The 19,828-nt window shown below is 37.3% G+C and overlaps 2 protein-coding genes across 44 annotated transcripts in view; one reads left to right on the plus strand and one right to left on the minus strand.

Moving 5' to 3' along the window:
- The window catches only part of lrrc10b (leucine rich repeat containing 10B), a 5,510-nt gene extending 2,908 nt beyond the window's left edge, over nucleotides 1–2,602 (plus strand). The window contains exon 2 of the mRNA XM_087311568.1: nucleotides 1–2,602. This exon is cut by the window's left edge and continues 2,032 nt beyond it. The gene's annotated coding sequence lies outside the window, so the exon portion shown is untranslated.
- saxo4 (stabilizer of axonemal microtubules 4) overlaps nucleotides 1–19,828 on the minus strand; it is a 49,883-nt gene that overhangs the window by 11,958 nt on the left and 18,097 nt on the right. For 36 of the 43 annotated variants that reach the window (XR_015526027.1, XR_015526033.1, XR_015526045.1 and 33 more), the window contains 2 exons: nucleotides 19,718–19,819; nucleotides 19,565–19,629 (listed from right to left, as the gene is read on the minus strand). Coding sequence is in view for 19 of the 43 variants with exons in the window: in XM_087311596.1 (XP_087167722.1) it covers nucleotides 19,608–19,629; nucleotides 19,718–19,819 (124 nt within the window). In the remaining 24 variants the exon portion in view is untranslated. Of the gene's footprint in view, nucleotides 1–1,897; nucleotides 1,933–6,782; nucleotides 6,872–8,487; nucleotides 8,642–10,758; nucleotides 10,878–10,948; nucleotides 11,014–19,564; nucleotides 19,630–19,717; nucleotides 19,820–19,828 lie in introns of those variants that run through there. The other 7 variants (XR_015526035.1, XR_015526024.1, XR_015526043.1 and 4 more) reach the window with 7 other exon arrangements.

Raw genomic sequence — 19,828 nt, forward strand, 5'->3', positions numbered from 1 at the left:
TTTATCTTTGCCATGATGACAGTAAATATTATTTGACTAGATATTTTTCAAGACACTTTTATTCAGCTTAAAGTGACATTTAAAGGCTTAACTAGGTTAATTAGGTTAACTAGGCAGGTTAGTGTTATTGTATGACGATGGTTTGTCCTGTAGATCAGTGGTTCTCAAACTTGTTGTACGTGGCACACATGTAAACACTTATTTACAGTGGTCCTTCCAGTGGTACTCGGAGGAATCCCTGAATAAATAAAGTAAAAATAATTAACACGCTTTTAACCCTTTTACGCATACGATCACACCGATGTGATCAATAAATTGATTTTAATAGGCTAAACCTTGTATTTTATTTTCAATTTTCTAATGTTATGTATTCTATCATTTGAAGCTAATTTCCTCCCCATATTTGTAACGATTGTTGGGGGCGTGTCCTGTATTTTTTATATCCCAGTGTTGACAGGTATGGTTTAATGACTTGCTTTTCTGACACACAAAGCCTATTATAACACGCAGTAAGCAGATGTAATTTAAATATGTAAATCCAAATCATATATTTAAAACACAAGTTAATGTTTAGATTTCAAAGAATTACAAATAAGTATATGATCACATATAGCTTATATTTGTGAGGTCCAAGGAAAATTTCCAGATGATTTTTGATGAATAAGCTACTATAATTTACATTTAAGTACAGCAGTTTTATTTTGACTTTTTAAGACTAGTGAAATTTTAATTCACTTTTAGAAGCACATTTTAATTTAAATATTATTATTTTTACATTTAAGCACAGTTAATGTTCAAACTATTTATAATGTTTAAAGTGGCTGACAATAATAAATATTCTTAATAATAGGAACTCATCTGCCTTGTTTTTGAACTGTGCAGAGCTTTAGCTGCATAATGGGGTATATGCCGAAGCATGCTAATAGGACTTTTAATTTGCCAGTAACCTAGGTTAAGCGCTTCTGGCGAATTGAAAGTCAATGCAAAATCCGGTGCGTTTAAGGTCTGTTTTCTTTAAAAATCAGCAATCTCCACTGGCTGAGTGATATCCGATTTAAAGTGGGACTCAGATTGTAACAGAAGCACTGCATTAAATTACATTTCCCCGCCATGTCTTTATAATATGAGCATTTATTTTACTCCAGTATATTAAATGGAGCTTCTGCGTTAGCCTGCCGATTCTGACGGGCGCGTGCGAGTAAACAGCTTTTTGTCTTGTTTTACGCTTGAGCAACCAAATAAATGCTAAAGTTTATTTAACTGAATGTATTTTAATGACATTACAGCATCGATACTGTAAAAGGAACCGTATAAAATGGAAAAAAGTTCACAATAACAGGTCACCGGAAGTGTATCAGCATGGGAACAGCACTAGCTCGGCATATACCCTATTAGGCCTGCTATGCTACTGTATTTTAATACTGGTCATTATGGTGGTACTTGGAGAGACAATTTTTTCCTGAGATGGTACTTTGTCAAAAAAGTTTGAGAACCACTGCTGTAGACTATCGGAAAAAAAGGGGCTTGTAATTTTGACCTTAAAATGGTTTTTAAAAATTAGAAACTGCATTTATTCTAGCCGAAATAAAACAAATAAGACTTTCTCCAGAAGAACAAATATTACCAGACAAATTTACCAGAAAATTTCCTTGCTCTGTTAAACATAATTTGGAAAATATTTAGAAAAATCAAAGGGAGCTAATAATTCTGACTTCAACTGTATACAAATAAAAGAGTATAAAAATCCCTGTAAATGGCACATATGTAAGCACTTATTTACACTAAATAACCCATAAAGACACTCATGGGGTAACAAATGTGATTGGAATTTTCTTTAAGAAAATGCATTTGCATTAAAAATGACTTGATTGGAATGTTGGAGTTATCATGTACTTACCCTCATGGTGTTCCAAACGTATCACTTTCTCTCTTCTGCGAAACACAAAAGTAAACATTTTGTTCATGTTATGAAAGTTAACGGGGTACAAAATACATTGGTCGACAGAGATTTTCATTCTACAGACACATAACAAACATTGAGGCATTTTACAAACATCTTTGAAAAACCAAATAATAAAATAATTGAGGTAAATTTATTTATTTTTGGGTGGCAGGGTGAACGATCCCTTTAATGCACAGTAAACTCTGCCTCTCCGTTTGGCAGTGTATCTGCAATATGTATACAGCACAATCACTCAAAACCCAATGAATTAACTCTCGCAAGTACAAGCCAGTGTTGCTATTATTAGAAGGCATTTATTGTTGGCTAGACCATTGTTAAAATCCTCAAACACAGGACTCGCTTCAGTAATTACAAGGTTTGATGATTTTAAAACTTGTCATTTGTTCAAAATCAACTGTGAAGACCTGTGAAACTGCACAATTTTTTCATGCATCAAAATGACATTGTGTGCTGTGTATTTCTATGTAAGAGCAGGGCTCGGACTTTTTTTTTTTTTTTTGCGCGTGTGTGTGTAAGTGTGTCTGGAACTTTACCCTGACACGAGTGTACTGTTTATAAGAAACTTGATGCTGCAATTGCAGCAATGTGTGTTGGTGAAACCAAATATTCTCTTAATAAATAACCAATGAGTTTGCCAAACACGTTTCAATGATTCATGCCAGATCTAATACTTGGTTTGTGACCGAGACTGAGCAATATACAGTTGAAACCAGAAGTTTAGATACACTCTAAAAAAAGGAACATAACCATTTAAAAAAAAAAATGTCTGATGGTATATCATACTAAATGTTTAATATTTTAGGTGCGAAGATTACCTAAATGATTTTATTTGCTAAATTCCAGAATAATGGGAGAATTTTTTTAGAAAGTAAAAAGTTTACACACATTTCCTTAGTTTTTTTTTTAGCTTTGCTTTTAAACTGTATAACTTTGGTCAAATGTTTTGGGTATTCTTCCACAATAGTTTGAAGGAATTTTGGCCCATTCCTCCTGACAGAATTGATGTAACCGAGTTGGATTTGTTGGCTGTTTTGCTCAAACAAGCTTTTTCAACTCTGCCCACAAATTTTCAATAGGACTGAGATCAGGGCTTTGTGATGGCCACTCCAAAATATTCACTCTGTTGTCCTTAAAACACATTTTAACTAATTTGACAGGATGCTTAGGGTCATAGTCTGTTTGGAAGACCCATTTGTGGCAAAGGTTTGATTTCTTGGCTGATGTCTTGAGATGTTGCTTCAGTATTTCTACATAATGTTCTTTCTTCATGATGCTATCTATGCTGTGAAGTGGACCAGTCCCCTCTGCAGCAAAACAGCCCCACAACAAGATGCTGCCGCCCCCATACTTCACAGTTGGGATGGTGTTCCTAAGCTTTCCCCTTTGTCCTCCAAATGTAACACTGGTCATATGGCCAAACAGTTCAATCTTAGCTCCATCAGAGCACAGGACATGTCTCCAAACATTAGTCTTTTTCCAGTGTGATTTAGCTAATGGTAATCTGGCTTTGTTGTTGATTCTGGCTTCTTGATTTTCCCATGTTGTCACACAAGGAAGCAGTGTGTTCGAGATTTTCCTTATATACTATTCTACAGTTGTGCCTCCAATTAACTTAAATGTTGTCAATTAGCCAATCAGAAACTTCCAAAACCTTGACATCATCATCTGAGCTTTTTCAGAGGCAGAATAATCTTATTGTATGTAAACTTGACTTTCAAGAAAAGTTAACAATTTCCTTAAAAACATCTCTCTCATTATTCTGCTGAAGCATAACAAAAACACATTTGATAATCCTAACTTACCTAAAAGAGAAAAAGTTTAGTCATATTAACATCTGACTTATTTTTAAATGGTTATGTGCCTTTTTATACAGTGTATGTAAACTTCTGGTTTCAACTGTAGCTAGAATCTTCTTTTATATGACATATTCTCAATATTCAAACTATATTTCCAAGTTTTAACCTTAGGAAATATCTACGCTTCCACACTAAAGTTTCAAAAAGGCATATTGAGTTTCATAATTTAGTGAGTTTCCACTGACATGATTTGAGACAGACGGGAAGAGCTCGCCAAGTAAGCACTAATATTAGTAAAAGTTGTCTTTGGTCTTCTGCTTGATGTGCGACAGTCAGGGAAGGAGGCGTGCGGACAGAAGAGAAACATCAGGGAGAGAATAGTAGTGGGTGTGCGCTCCATAAAAGGCCCGAGCAGTTAGTCAATGATGTTTTGGGAGTAAGACTGAGACAGAGAGCAGCGCTTCATGTGTGAATTATGGAGTCCCGGAACAAAGACTGTAACCCATCCAGCAGGTTTGTGGGTTGGGTGATGGAAAAAAAAATTGAAATTGTACTTGTAACACTCAATTAACGCTGCAAGTGTGCTCTGTGACAATGAAAAGAAAAAACGACATTACCTCAAGCATAATAAAAGAAGGTGTCTAACGTTCAGACGGCTTTATCAATAATGTTTTTTATTGCTTGGTCTTTTTTGCTGCATCTGGAAATGTTTTTCCTATTCGTTTAAAAATGTTTTTGTTAAATTGTAGCCAGCTATGAGGAAAATCGTGACGTGATGGGGGTAACGCATTACAGGTAACACGAGTTATGTACATAATATTACAGGCCCGTAGCCAGCTTATTGAAGGAGGTAGTTCTGTTTTTCTGAAAACTTTATACATATTCGATTATGAGGTTTAAGTACTGCATTGTATTGGCATTTTAAGCACTAATCTTTACTGAATCAGCAGATAGGGATCATAACCACACTTTTTGATGTACTAAAAATATTTCTTACCATACTAGTTTATTACAAATATTTATTTACAAATTTGCATTTAAACTGTAAATTATTAATGTTATAAATAATGTTATAAGATAAATGAGAAAAAAATACAGAAATATGAAAAAAATACTTATTTTTAATACAAATGTATTATCATTAAAAATCTACAAATGTATTATCATTATCATTAAAAAATAAAAAATCTGGGGCGACGCAGTGGCGCACTGGGTAGCACGTTCGCCTCACAGCAAGAAGGTCGCTGGGTTGCTGGTCGAGCCTCGGCCTTTCTGTGTGGAGTTTGCATGTTCTCCCTGCGTTTGCGTGGGTTTCCTCCGGGTGCTCCGGTTTCCCCCACAGTCCAAAGACATGCGGTACAGGTGAATTGGGTTGGCTAAATTGCCCGTAGTGTATGAGTGTGTGTGTGAATGAGTGTATGTGAATGTTTCCCAGAGATGGGTTGCGGCTGGAAGGGCATTCGCTGTGTAAAAAATTGCTGGATAAGTTGACGGTTCATTCCGCTGTGGCGACCCCAGATTAATAAAGGGACTAAGCCGACAAGAAAATGAATGAATGAATGCATAAAAATCTGGTAAAACTTGTTTCAAACTAAAAAGTGTAGCCTATATAAAAACATCTCATTCAACTTTCCTCAGTCAAAATGTGGCCACTTGAATAATAAAAAAATAAAATTGGTCTTAAAGCCTTCTTCTATTAGTAATTTTCACAATTTATATTAGATTATATTGGTAAAATGGGACAAGCGAGCACATGTAAAGGCCTATTTTTGTACTTTGTCAGTAAGGGTGGCTCTGCAATATTACTTTACTATTCGATTAAAGTAATGCATTACTTTGAAAAGTACGCAATAATATTTGCGTTACTTTTTATTTAATTAAGATTAATGTATACGCACACTCACTGAGAGAATGCGTTCCCCGTGAACAGACAGAAGTGAAGATGACAGAGCTTTACATTTCTGTGATGGAAGATTTCTCATAATTTTGAACACATGGAAGAAAAGGAAAAGGGGATTATAGTCTCAATGGACAGTGATTTTACTAATAAGACAAAAAGTACAGAAGAAGCAAACACATTACTATAAACTTTCATTAATCTGTGTATACGGTATGTGTAGCTCTGGGGTCAGGAAGTTCTCAGAAGATAACATCGTCCTAAATGAGTTTTGTTGTTGTTGTGTTTTTTAACTAATAAAACGAAGGTTAAACATTGCGTTGTTAATTGTAGAGCTCTTCTACATTCAAAAAAAGATCAAGCATCAGCCATGTTAGAAAAAGTAAGACAATAAAAATAACTAAAAATAAAAATAATAAGTAACTAATTAATGCAACTAGTTACTTTGTTTGGGGAGTTACTCAATATTGTAATGCAAAGTAAATCTCCTCATCGCTGATCATGACATTACAATATTTGATTCGAAGTACATGAAAACCAGACAAAGGGACAATGCTTGAAGTCTGTGCATTTAACACATTTAATGAGGAAAATAACCACAATCTAATTATTTACTTACAAGCCAAAATTTTAAGTGGATCAAAAACATGAGCAGTCATTTTTATAAGATCTAATTTCCTATGGAGAAAATTAATATTATTTTTACTTGGCCACAACTTTAAAATGCAACCAAGGCTCATTATTGACACGTAACCCTTTATACATTGCTGGAAATCACGAAATACATCTCAGGAGCTTTTCTTTTTCCAGTTTTTGTTTTTGCGAATACACAAGAGGCCAACGTGTACGCTTTTTCAGATCTCAAATTTCTCTCACGAGCATCATTCAGACTTTTCCTTCTCGTGTAAATCCACCAGAGGCCGATGTTAACTGACTGACTGACAACGCCTCCATCCACCCCTTTCTTAAACCCAACTGATAGTGTTTTCAAAACCACCGATTGACCAGCACCCACTTCCCTAAACCCGGCCGACAGTGTTTTCAAAAGCAATCCAGAAAAAGAAAAGTCATCGCCTGATTTTTACCACATTTTCAGATTTTTCCACATTCTCACTCTGTTATTTACCTGATTTCTCCAGACTTGAACCCCTTCAGCTCACTGCATCTCAAGTCCCCCAATGTACATGGCAAGCTACTGGGCAAACTGGTATAAGTCTGGTAAAAGTCAGGAAGTCAGGCAAGAAAAGTCATCTACATAAGGGTAAGCCATCAAGTTGGTAGCGCTAATATGAACAGAAGCCATCTGCAGTGAGATACCACCCCGTAGCATTCGTTTTAAAGGCAAAATGCGTTCGCTCCGCGCTGTTCTCGCGCAAAGCAGCCGGAGGGCGCTGTCGAAAAAGTCCAGAAAAAGTAAAGCTCTCGTCTGATTTTGACCGCGTTTTCAGATTTCACCCTATTCTCAACCTGTTATGAACTCGTTCACTTTATTTTTTGGATTCTGTTTTTTGTTTTTTTAGCTGATTTCTGGAACTAATCTTCCCCGGACTCGAACCTGGTCGTTGCCATCCTCGCAGTCTGCTCCCCTCCGGATCTCCACTCTGCCGACGTACACGACGAGCTAACCGCACAAACTGGTTGCAGCAGGAAAGCCCTCCACACCGAGGTGAGCTGTCAGCCTACAAGTGCGAGTAGGAGCGGCGTTACACTGCTCCGTACCGTTTGCTTAAAATAATTTAATGCAGCCATACGTACCTCCGGCTATGCAAATCGTGTTCAAAGTCCACGGGGCTGCGTTTTCAGATTGAGCTTGGGTTGTAAAAATAACCCTTAGGAATCATTAGTGTTTTTTACATACTAAAAAATAACCCTTCCTGTAATGTGGATTTTTGTATGGTTGGAGAAATAACCCATACTGTATATCACAAAAAAAAAAAAAAGTTAGTAGTTACTTAGAACCCAATTATTATGCTTTATTGCATCGATGGTTAAAATGTTTCCCTTAGTCACTTATTTGTTAGGGGTCGCCACAGTGGAATGAACCACCAACTATTCCAGCAAATGTTTTACACAGTGGATGCCCTTTTAGCTGCAACCCAGTACTGGGAAACATCCAAACACAACTCATTCTCACTCACACTCATACACTACGGCCGATTTCATTCATTCATTCATTCATTTTCTTTTTGATTTAGTCCCTTGTTTATCAAGGGTCGCCAAAGCAGAATGAACCACCAACTATTCCAGCATATGTTATACGCAGCGGATGCCCTTCCAGCTGCAACCCTGTACTGGGAAACACCCACACATTCACACCCTATTCATAATAGCGCATATCTTTGGACTTGTGGGGGAAACTGGAGCACTTGGAGGAAACCCAGGCCAACACTGGGAGAACTTGCAAACTCCACACAGAATAGCCTACTGGTCCAGCCGTGACTCGAACTAGCAACTTTCTTGCTGTGAAGTGACAGTGCTATCCACTGAGCCACCGTGCCACTTTTATAATCCACAAAAACTTTGCAGAAGTTTCTTAATAGTTGGAAAAGATTCTTCAGATTATTGAACTATTTTTCACACTAAGACACAAATGATTCTCTGGGGCTCCTTTTGCAAGTGTATAGGCCACTTTTCTGATCATTTGCAGCGTGATATATAATCCCTATTCACATTCAGGTCAACCATTTTCTAAAAAAACACTTTGTTCCAAAATGAAACTGAAGAAATAAACGTTGTGAAATACAGAGGTCATCTGGAGAAATCGCAGACCTCCAATTTGCATGTTCCTCATTTGTTCATTTTCCCCACTCCGATATCAGTCTCATATTTACCTACTTTCCTATTCCAGTCACGTCTGCCAGCTCTTTTATTCTAGTCAAGAAGTGTGTTTTCATTGCCCTTTCCACCTTCTTCCCCTTTTCTTCCTTCATCCATCATTGCGCTGTTTAAACTTTCTCTCCATCTCCTGTCGCTTCTCATCTCCCCCTGAAAGAGTGTCAAAACCCATCTGTTAAAATATTTATGTAACACTATGAGTCTGTCATTACTGCTGCCGTGAATTTGAAACAAGTGTTTTGGCGCAACCTGTGACAGGAAGTGGAGAAAAGTGTGATCCCCACGCCAGAGTCAACACAACCAATCAGCCCAGGTGTCTTTAAAGGAACGCTCCACTTTTTTTTTGGGGGGGGGGGGAGAAATAGGCTCATTCTACAAGTTCTCTAGAGTTAAACAGTTGAGTTTTATCAGTTTGACTTTATCCATTTGGCCGATTTCACATTCTTGAGGGAACACTTTTAACTTAGCTTAGCATAGATAATTAAATCGGATTAAACCATTATTGATTCATTTTCCTTCAGCTTAGTCCCTTATTTATCATAGGTCACGCCAGTGGAATGAACCAGGGGCACCTGGCGGATTTTATTCAAGGGTAAGCACATATCCAGCACCACCCCGGCCCATCATCCCTTATTCTTATCAATTTAAAAAAAACACTGATGCTTGTTGTCCATAGCCATAGATATGTACACTAGATATCGCATAGGGACCCTGAGCATGCGTCAATAGCGCCGCCACATTGGTACAGTGCTCCCAGGACAAATGTCATTCAACCGCACTAGTCAAGACAGTGTTATTACGTGAAGATGCGGGACTTTAGTGCTGTCTACGGGTGTAGTAACGAGCAAACAAAGAAAACAAAGCACAAACGCAGAACATTTCAAAGGTAAGATTAAGTTTTTTTCTGTTTTTGTATGTTCTGAACTTTTGTGCTAATCAGGTCACGTTATTGATGATTATATAGTCGCTTACTGCATTCACCATAAGGCAAAGCAGCTCCAACTAACACTAAATACTCGGCTTATGCTAGTTTTGTTGAAAAAAACCCAGCAAACAATGCAAAAGAAATATGACAACGAGATGCTGCGCTGCCAGAAACTTGTAGTATTGTCGGCTAGTGAAAGAGTCGTTCGGGGGATTCATTCACAAGCGAATCACTCCCTCCGTCAGTATGAGTAGTGAAAGCAGGAGAGGAGCTGTGTTTCAGGACATGATTAGATCAAATTTAACAGGGAGGGTGAATAGTACATTTCTATACACACAAACACAAGCTTTTTATCAGGAATGCCCGTGCGGTCGCTGATTCATCAATGTAGAAAAGTGATGTAAAACTATAATTTTCGTAATTAGAATTACTAGAATTAGAAAATTACATACTAACATCCAGGAAAACTCCCGATCATAGATATATGTGTATATGTGTATATCTCTGGCTTTGCATGGCCACAGTCCTCCACTGTACCTTGGTCCCGCATTCATTTCAAAGGAGCGCTACCCTGTAGCAAGATGGCAGCACTATTGACGCATTCCGTCCAATAGACAACAATAGGCCAGGCAACATCTAATGTATATATCTATGGTCCATAGCTATATCCTCCTGAGACCCAACGATTTTTTTCTGTGATTTCCCACATCCTTTGGGTTAAAAAAAAAATCTACAATTTAGAGTTTTACATTTTGTTTTTATTTTTAATTTTACAGCATGTCCACTGTAGTGGACCACAGGACCATTTTAGTTGGAAACGACCGCCAAACTCACAACAAAACTGTACAGGATATGGCTGTGAAGGGATATTAATCCAATATTAATGTAACTAAACTAAACAAAAAACATTTTTTCCTTTTGTATTGAAATTCCTAACAGATGTGAAGATGGCTCTTGTGTAACTGGTAAATCAAATAAAATTGTTTGAAAACATTGACAGAGACATTTCTGAGTATTTCTAAAGTACAGTAAAATACAAGACCACACAAAAATCGCTATTTTTTCGCTATTTTGTTCATGGAAAGTTTGACATTTGCATGGAATTGCTCATTTAATAAAACTCAACTCTTTCACTCTATTGGAGTGATCACCCATTTTTTTAGTGTCATTTTTTAAATCACTTTCTGCAAACTACAATTAATACAAAAAAATAAATAAATAAAATACTTAAAGTTTATTATTGTGCATTCAATGAGCAAGGCAATGGACTCAAAGTTAACAGAATATCCTTGCAAGTCAAACTTGGCTGTTTCAAAGACAGTGTGACACTGTGCACACTCACCTACATGTGATGGGTTGTGTTGACTCTGGTAGACCTGCCATAATATTCAGCTGTGGAGCAATTGATCCAAAAAGTGGTTTGATGGATGCCTGCAGCATTACTTTTCTAAGGTAAAAAGACTCCAAACAGTTTGTCCTCTTGTTAAAATAGCAGTTTGCGCAAAAATGAACATTCCTGTTAATTTACTCACGCCGAAAACATCCAAGATGTAGGAGACATTTTCCTCTTCAGTAGAACATTCAAGGAGATTTTAAGCTGAAAACACAATGCAAGTCCATGATTACCAGCACTTTGAAAAAAACAACAAAACAAAAAGCAGCATACAGTCTAAACAAAATGGTGGTTTTATTAACAAGTCTAATGGAGCAGAAGGACTGGTCTATGCAAGAAACAGAGAATTATTTATCACATTATTTACCTTTTATTCACAGTATCGTCAAACAGTCCTGGGCATATTGATGAAAGTCTGAAGCACAAGATTATTGTTGCAGAATTTCGTACATCAAGTTTTTTAGTATGCAGTAAAATATTCCTTTAAAACTATATTTTACACAAAAATTCAGACTCTGCCATTTACTCTAAAGCAGCAGTGCTCAACCCTGTTCCTGGAGATCTACCTTCCTGTACAGTTTAGCTCCTACCCTGATCAAACCCACCTGAACTAATTAATTGGGACCTGAAATCCACTTGATAATTACAGACAGGTGTGTTTGATAAGGGTTGCAACTGAAATCTGCAGGAAGGTAGATCTCCAGGAACAGGATTGGCCACCCCTGCTCTGAAGAATGTTGGAAACCTGTAGACATTTTTCCTACTATGAAGTTCGATGGCTACCGGCTTCCAACACTGTTCAAAACATCTTCTTATGATTTAATGGAAATAAAAAAATCTTTCACAAAGATTTGAATCCACTTTAAATGTAAACTTCAGGGTGAACTATACAGTTTAAGTCTTGACATAAGTCTACAGGCTTCTATTGTCAAACTAAAGTCACATTATTTTAGATTTTGTAACAGAAAAGTGCCATTAATGCATAAAATTTATTATAAATAGCTAGGGCTATCTACTGACATTTTTTTGCTATTTCTGTGCAGAATTTTTTTTAAATCTGCGGATTTATGCAGAATTATTTTAGGAGAATCATAACTAAACACTTTGGTAACACTTTATAATAACTACACACTTTGAATCATTTACTAAGCATTAGCATCTAGTGAATTCATTATTTGTTAAGCATTAACTCTACATTAATAAACGTTAGTAAGCAGTTTTTAACTGCAGATACAAACGCTGTACTCTTGACTTATTAGCACCTATATAATGCGTTTAATAATTCTATTTTCATATTTAGTTAATGATTTATTTTTCATTACTAAATTAAGTATCGCATTATTTACAAACCATTTGTATTTAAGTTGTTGAAGGTTTTTAGGATCATTCAGAATGAGTTAGAACATGATTAATAAACTATTGAAATCAACATTTATATATCTTATTTTTCAGGCATATACTAATAGTTAACTAATAGTTAATAAATGCTTTATTAACTCAACTTCATGCAGTTTTGTGACCTAATCTAAAGTGAGGACTATTCATGCTTTATAAATCCCTTATAAATGACAATTAAAGACTCAGAATCAAATGAACAATATTCTTTGCAATCTTTTCTAAAAAATAAAATTACTGTAAAGTTGAATCATTGCCGAATAACAGGAGTGTCAAAATACGACATAAAACTGGATAAAACGACAACAACAATATAATAATTTAACAATATAATAAGATGCAATGTTTAAACTCTACAGTGATTTTATTTTAGATCAGGTTGCAACGATTTATTTTTCATTTGCAGTACAGTTTCATTTGTGTATCTTTAAATGAATAGGAATGAATAATGTCATTCTTCCTGTTTATAATTTAACTGAGCCTTTATATGTCATTTTTAGGGGATTTATGAAGCATTAGTAGTCCTCACTTTAGATTAGGTCACAAAACTGCATGAAGTTGAGTTAATAAAGCATTTATTAACATACATAGTAACCATTAATAAATGCCTGAATAATAAGACATATAAATGTTGATTTCAATAGTTTATTAATCATTTCCTAACTCATTCTGTATGATCCTAAAAACCCTCAACTACTCTTAAATACAAATGGTTTGTAAATAATGCGATACTTAATTTAGTAATGAAAAATAATTAACAAAGTATGAAAGTACAATTATTAAGCACATTTTAAATATGTTTGTAAGTCAAGAATAGAGCATTTGTAGCTGCAGTTATAAACTGCTTACTAACGCTTATTAATGTAGAGTTAATGCTTAACAGAAAATGAATTCACTATTTGCTAATGCTTAATAAATGATTTATAGTATGTGGTTATTATAAAGTGTTACCAAAACGGTATATATTGAATAAAAAGTAATACCTTTTTCAACTTTTATTTGATGTTTACAATGCAAATTCAATTAGATCCACTTCATTTGGTAAACAAAAGCAAAACTCTAATATAATATCTCTACTAAAAGACAACAGAAATAGAAAATATTACTTTGCAAACTGTTTTGTAAATAAATCATATGAACATTTTAATATTTGTCAATAATATTACTGCAATTAATTAAAAAACTGAATAAAGTTTACAAACGAAGTCAGTGTGTAAAACAGAATCAATAATGGGCTAAAATCTGCAGAAATCTGCGAGCGCAGATTCCGTGAGGGCTTACATACAGTATAGCCTGTTTAACATGTGGAAAACAAGACATTGACTTGCACCAATTTTTTTTTCCTACAGACATCAGTGTCTACCATCTTCCAACATTCTTCAAAACATCTTCTTTTGTGTTCAATAGAAATAAAAAAAGGTTTGGAACCACTTAAAATGTGAACTTCAGGGTGAACTATACATTTTAAGTCTTGACATAAGTCTACAGGCTTCTATTGACAACCTAAAGTCACATTTTTTAGGTTTTGTGACAATAAAAATGCCATTAATGCATACAATTTCTTAGTTAAAACATATCTAAAAATATCTGATATCTCAAAAGATCTGATTTCTCATCATACGACATCTTTAAAAGCATAAGTCCGTCTCTGAGGTTTTGCCGTAGCTAGCTCTGGATCCTCAGACGCCAAGTATCGAGTATCCGCGGAGTGGCTGAGCGCTCTGACACAGTCCAGGCCTGAGGAGGAGAACATTGTCTCTGTTCTTAATCATTTAGCGGCTCGCGGCGAGTTTACGTTAACGCCATTCTCCCAAGGTCAGCCGCATAGCAAGCTGTGAACGAGCACTGGACTGCTTTCGACAGTGCTCGAAAACTTCATAGCCTTGTTACAGGCGCTCACAGTAATATCTCCGTCACTGCCAGATCTCAGCACAAGTCATCTGGTGGCTGAAATGTAATCCGAGCCTTTGTGACAGTGTGTCAGCACGAGAGGAGGGGACGTCATGGCCAAGTGCGTATGATGTCGCTCATAAGTAGGGCATGTTGTTTGCATGTTGCATATGCCAGTCGGTTGGTTTTGGTTTAATTGCAAGACTAGAAAACATCAGTTTTTTAGATGTACTTTTAAAAGATTGTTTGATGGTTGCTGCTATGGTGTTGCACTATGCAGGGTACATTTGGAGGCCCTAAGCAGAATAATTTTAGGGCCCTACCTTGCTTTAAATAGTCGAGTTTTGTCAGTGCAAACCATCCCACAAAGACCTTATTGCTTATTAAATACAATCAATAAAACAAAAGCAGTACTCTTTTTTAAAAACATACCTTAGTCAAAATGATTTAGCTACTGAGTTTACAGTAATAACAGTACAATATGATGGACTGAAAGATCCGCTGTAATTGCTTAGCTCCCAATGTAAACACCGCAATCAAACTATTACCTCCATGTAGGATTTTTGACGCGTATGATTTTCGCCGCATTTTGTGACAGTCTTAACCCAAGCTCATTCTGAAAACGTAGTCCCGCGGACGTTTCTGGAGACAGCGGAATACGTCCCGGGAGGTACGTATGGCTGCATTAATTTTTTTCAAGCGAACGATACGGGGGCGGTGTGACGCTGTTCCCTATCGCGCTGGCCGGCTGGCCAGCCGAACGCTAACCTCCTTGTGGAGGGATTCCCGCTGCAACCCGTTTGTCCACTCAGTTCACCGTGTACATCGGCAGGCTCGAGATGCAGAGAGGAGTTGACCACGGAGAACGGTTTCCAGTCCGGGGAAGACCAGTTCCAGCAATCAGGTAAGACAAAAACAGAATCCCAAAAATTAAGTGAACGAGTTTCATAACATGGTGAGAACGCGGTGAAATCTGAAAAACGCGGTAGAAAAAAAAAATCAGGGCTTTTCTATTTTTGGACGGCTTTTGTAAACCGTTGCTCGGGTTTAGGGAAGTGAGCGGGCGGGCGGGTCAATCTGTAAAATTGGTTGGGTTTAGGGAAGGAGGAGGGCGGGTCAGCCGATTGGCCGGTCGCGCAGTCAATCATTCGGTCAGTCGGACAGCGGCCTCACGCGGATTCGCAAAAACAAAAACTGCAGCCGTACGTACCTCCCGGGACGTATTCCGCGGTCTCCAGAAACGTCCACGGGACTACGTTTCCACAATGAGCCTGGGTTGGACAGTCTAGTCTATACACACACGGCTGTTTGACGTTACTGTTTGCATCTACGGAGTCTCTGCATAGAGAAATGCTGAGGTTTTTTTTCTTCCATTCACTGTGCGGTATCAAACTCCATTAAAACAACACTTTTCCAGCAGTTCCTCGCATCCAATACCTCAGTTTGTCATGGGGGGCATGCATGAAATGTTCGTGAATGAAAGTGAAAGTGGCAAACTGCAGTTAAAGTCAACAAATTAAGAATGAAACACTTGGAATTACAATAAAAACTCCCGAGGAAATGTGGATAGCGCGGCAATGATGCAATGATTTTAATCGAATTATGTGCTATAACATGTAAAACGGGATCATGAAAGGAATATTTAAAAAGCAGCTCATGTAAACACCTTCATCATATTATTGTCTTATTCAGATTAGGGCAAATCATTTGATTACTGATGTCCATGTAAACGTAGTCACTGTCTATCTCCCCGGCGTCTGTATTTGTGTTGCCTTTGTGAAATTCAGCGTGTGCATATACTGAAACTCCTCTTTTCATGCAAACCCTTCCCTCTTTCGCCACTCGACACTCCCGTCTAAACAAAGCTGGACCTTGCTGAGACAGAGGGGTTTTCGTGACCCTTTAACATCATCATTAACACTTAAAGCGATGCTAAAATCACTCGTCTCACCTTGAATAGCGTTAGATTTGTTACATCTTTCCGAAATAAATCAGGTCTATACAGTATAATGAGGCCAGCAATGAAGCAATGGCCATGGCTGTGTTTGTGCACAGATTCGTGTTCTTGTGATACCAGTCGGACTCACAGGTTACCTATAGAAGAACAAACTTGAACCCTGAGGACACAGAACGCATATGAGAAATGAGATGCTGTAAGCCTCCTGTTGATCACATGACCACTGTATATTTTAAGTTTAATAAAATTATGTTTTTTTTTCTTTTCCGTGCAATTGTATAAATATTTAAGTACTAAAACACTGTCAATGAAGATAATTTGTAAAATGCAAATAAAAGCGATTTCAGCAAAGAAACGGCTCACACTACTAATGAGATGTGGGGGCCCCCTAGTGGCGGCGGGGCCCTAAGCAGCCGTTTAGTTTGCATATTGACCTTATTCTAAAATCAGAAGTGCGCCTGTTTTTGCGATTGTCTTAGACCTTGCGATTCAGTCGCATATTGGGAGAAATGACTAGGAATAATAAACGGCAAAAAATGGTCAAACTACTTGCTCTACAAACAAATGTTTGCATGACTATACAGACCAAGTAGAATAATATAATAAGAAAATATCAAATTGCAACATCAAGCAGCGTAACGAGCAGTTTTTAACGTCAAAAAAATGAATGGAAGTGAATGAGACCGGAAATCGCGAGACAAAAAGATTCAAATGGCAGCGCCCGCTCATCGGCGGAGAATAAGGTGAATAGTGAGGGCCGGCTCTGGCTATATGGTTGCTAGTGCATTGATTTTCCAAGGGTCATGTCAAAAATTGTGTGCGTGTCTGAAGAGCAGGGGGGCGGGGATTGGGACGATTGTGAAATGAAGAGCGGGGAGGGGGGAGATGGACCAGTTGACGGTCGTGAAATGACGATCAGGGGGCACTTTAGTTCATTTTTTAGGGCACTTTTTATCCAAAAGGAAAAAAGGGCATGCGCACTGCGCAGGTTGAGCCCTATCTGTACACGTCCCTGGTGTTGAGCGCAAGTCTGAGTGCACATGTTGCATAAACGATGTGGCAAACCTAAAATAGTGTTGAGTACTGATGCTGTGTTCACACCAGACGCAGAAGAAGCATCAAGCACACACTGACAACAGTTCATCAAACTGGGCTCGGCTCAGTCAGAAGCACCGCTGAAAGCTTCCCTCATCCAGGTTAAGTTTCTGGAGGAGTTTATGAGCTCACAGAGCTGGGTGCACTTCTGAAAGGATCTAGTGGACTCAGACACTCCTCTAAATGATTCAACGCTTTTTTTCAGTCTTTTTAAAGCACATAAACACTGTTATTTTCTCAATAAAATCCATGTTAGCCATTTAGCAATGAAGCTAGTCACCGGGCAGACAGAAGCCCTGCCCATGACGCGAATCCGCGTCTGTTGTGAAGCTAATTTGACGCACGAATGAAGCGAGTTCACTCAAATGTTCACGCGACGTTTTATGCGCGAACAGTGCGATATATCCGCGTGTTCTGCGTCTGGTGTGAACACAGCATTAGGTTTAAAGTTTGTGTGAAATCTAAATTTACAATGTTTATTTTGCTAGCCACATTGTTTTTCTTTAGGTCAATAATTAAGCAGTGCAAGTTATCCACTGAAAAAAAGCTTGTTTTGGTAATCTTCAATAAAAGTCTGAGCATTTGCTTCTCTGTTTGGAGGGGCGGTTTCTCTCAAAATATTATTAACCATGCCACTCTTACCATTAGTTTGCCATGAGGGAATGATTCAATTCGGTTCAATATTTACTTTCAGTTGGAAGTACATCAACATACTGAAATAAAAGTTTAGTAACGCGTCCTGTGAGAAATTAAATGCTGCGTTTCTCCCTGGTTCTTCACATAACCTTTACGCGTTTTTAATTGTAAATTATTTAAACGTTACAGCATTCATCGAGCGGTTAGTTGTTTTCCTCTTTTCAGTATATACACTATACATACAGACATTATAAATATTCTTTGCAGAACACAAATAAAACAGATTTTAATTCAAATTTCAGCAAATAAACACCCATACCTTGTTTTACAAACAACGTTTAAGGCTAGTCAATATTAAACTGCATGTTTGAGCTTTCTCAAATCAAAATAACTTGCGGTGAGATGTCTTAAAATACATCAGTGTCATTTTTTTCACCAGGTGCACACCAATAATATATTTTTCCAAGGCCATTTTTATAAATTTGGCTTAAATAACCTATTTTAACGAAGGCCTAGTCCTGGCTTAATCCAAGCCCTGTTTGTAAAACTGGGCCCTAATGTGTTTATGCCTTCATAAAGATATTCATAGTAATGTTTACTTTCACCGTCTCATTTAGGAAAACTCCTAAGACAAATAAGTTATAGCTCTGAACTTTAATAATAATCCTATATAAAATAATGCACTTTCCAGCTTCTCTATTCCGCCGCAATGATCTCTGGGACTTCTTGAGCGAGTTTTTGTGCTCAAGTCTGCATCGATGCGATATCAAGAACACCTCCGGAAACTTTCACACGTCCTCCAGTCTTGTGGTATTGAGTTTTAGAACTGAACTTTGGCAGATGATGATGGCGTTACACGAGGACGCAGGAACGCTGACGAACGCATATTGAGAAACAGCCATAGAATTTGCTCAAAGTATTGAAATTGAGCACTAACAATAGAGGCACTTTGCTAAATAGCGACCGTCAAACCACTTCTACCCAACCACTTTTCAGTGTTAACTTTAAACACAGGCTAAAAAGACCAGTGTTCCTTCATTCCATCAATCCTTATTCTGTCTTTGTCATAAGGATTATTAAGGATAATGAATGATCTGCCTGTGTGGGAGAGTGAACATTGGCCCAGAGATGAGAGAGAAGCTTACACACACACACACACACACACACACACACACACACACACACACACACACACACACACACACATACACACCAACCTGAGCAGGCACCATAACTGTGCCCATATGCTAGCCAGCTGAGCTTTCAGTTGGTGCCGCTCCTCTCTCGGCATGGCTAGCGGCTTGTGTACATAAGTCGTGCATACGTGTGTTGATCTGTTTATGCATTGAAATATGTGACTACCTCTCACTACACAATCTGGCGACAAGGTTAATGTTATATGATATGTTTAAGCAACAATTCCTCGCTTATTATCTATAATTATGTTGATTATATGCTTTTAGGCAACTTGTTGGGGAAATTGTTGCTGATTTTAATAATATCAGTGTATTGTAAATCATTGTGTATCCAATTGAAGTTTAAGCTTTTTTACTATGGGGTTGCTAGTGTTCTGCATATTTTTTAGACCATTTTGTCAACTTCCAGAAAGAAAAGATTGCTAAAATAATCTCCTTACCACTTAAAGCCTTATACTAAGTGGTAAGGGTTTGTTTAAATCACTAAGTTAATTAACAGTTTTTGTGATGATAAGTTTACAATTCGAATCAATATAGATTTGTGTAAAAATGTCAAGTAGAAAGGATCAGGCTACAATAGACAGTATTGCATTTAAATCAATAATTGAGGTTTATTATGAAGCCAGGACTTAATATCCACTAAGATTAAACCTGTGTGAAAGAGACAAATAGGCAAATATTAATATGTGTTCAGGTGACATTAGAGAGAAATTCACGATATATGTGTTTATTTGTATACCTATCTGTGTCGCGTCCACTGTATCCGCTCTTTCTGTGTTTCTGTATGCCTCCTCTCATCCAGTCTGATCTTTGCTGCTCTGTTAATGACTTGTTATAAAACCTGCAACAA

The sequence above is a fragment of the Danio rerio genome, chromosome 25 (assembly GCF_052040795.2).
Source record: "Danio rerio strain M-AB ecotype USA chromosome 25, GRCz13ab, whole genome shotgun sequence".
NCBI classification, from domain to species: domain Eukaryota; kingdom Metazoa; phylum Chordata; class Actinopteri; order Cypriniformes; family Danionidae; genus Danio; species Danio rerio.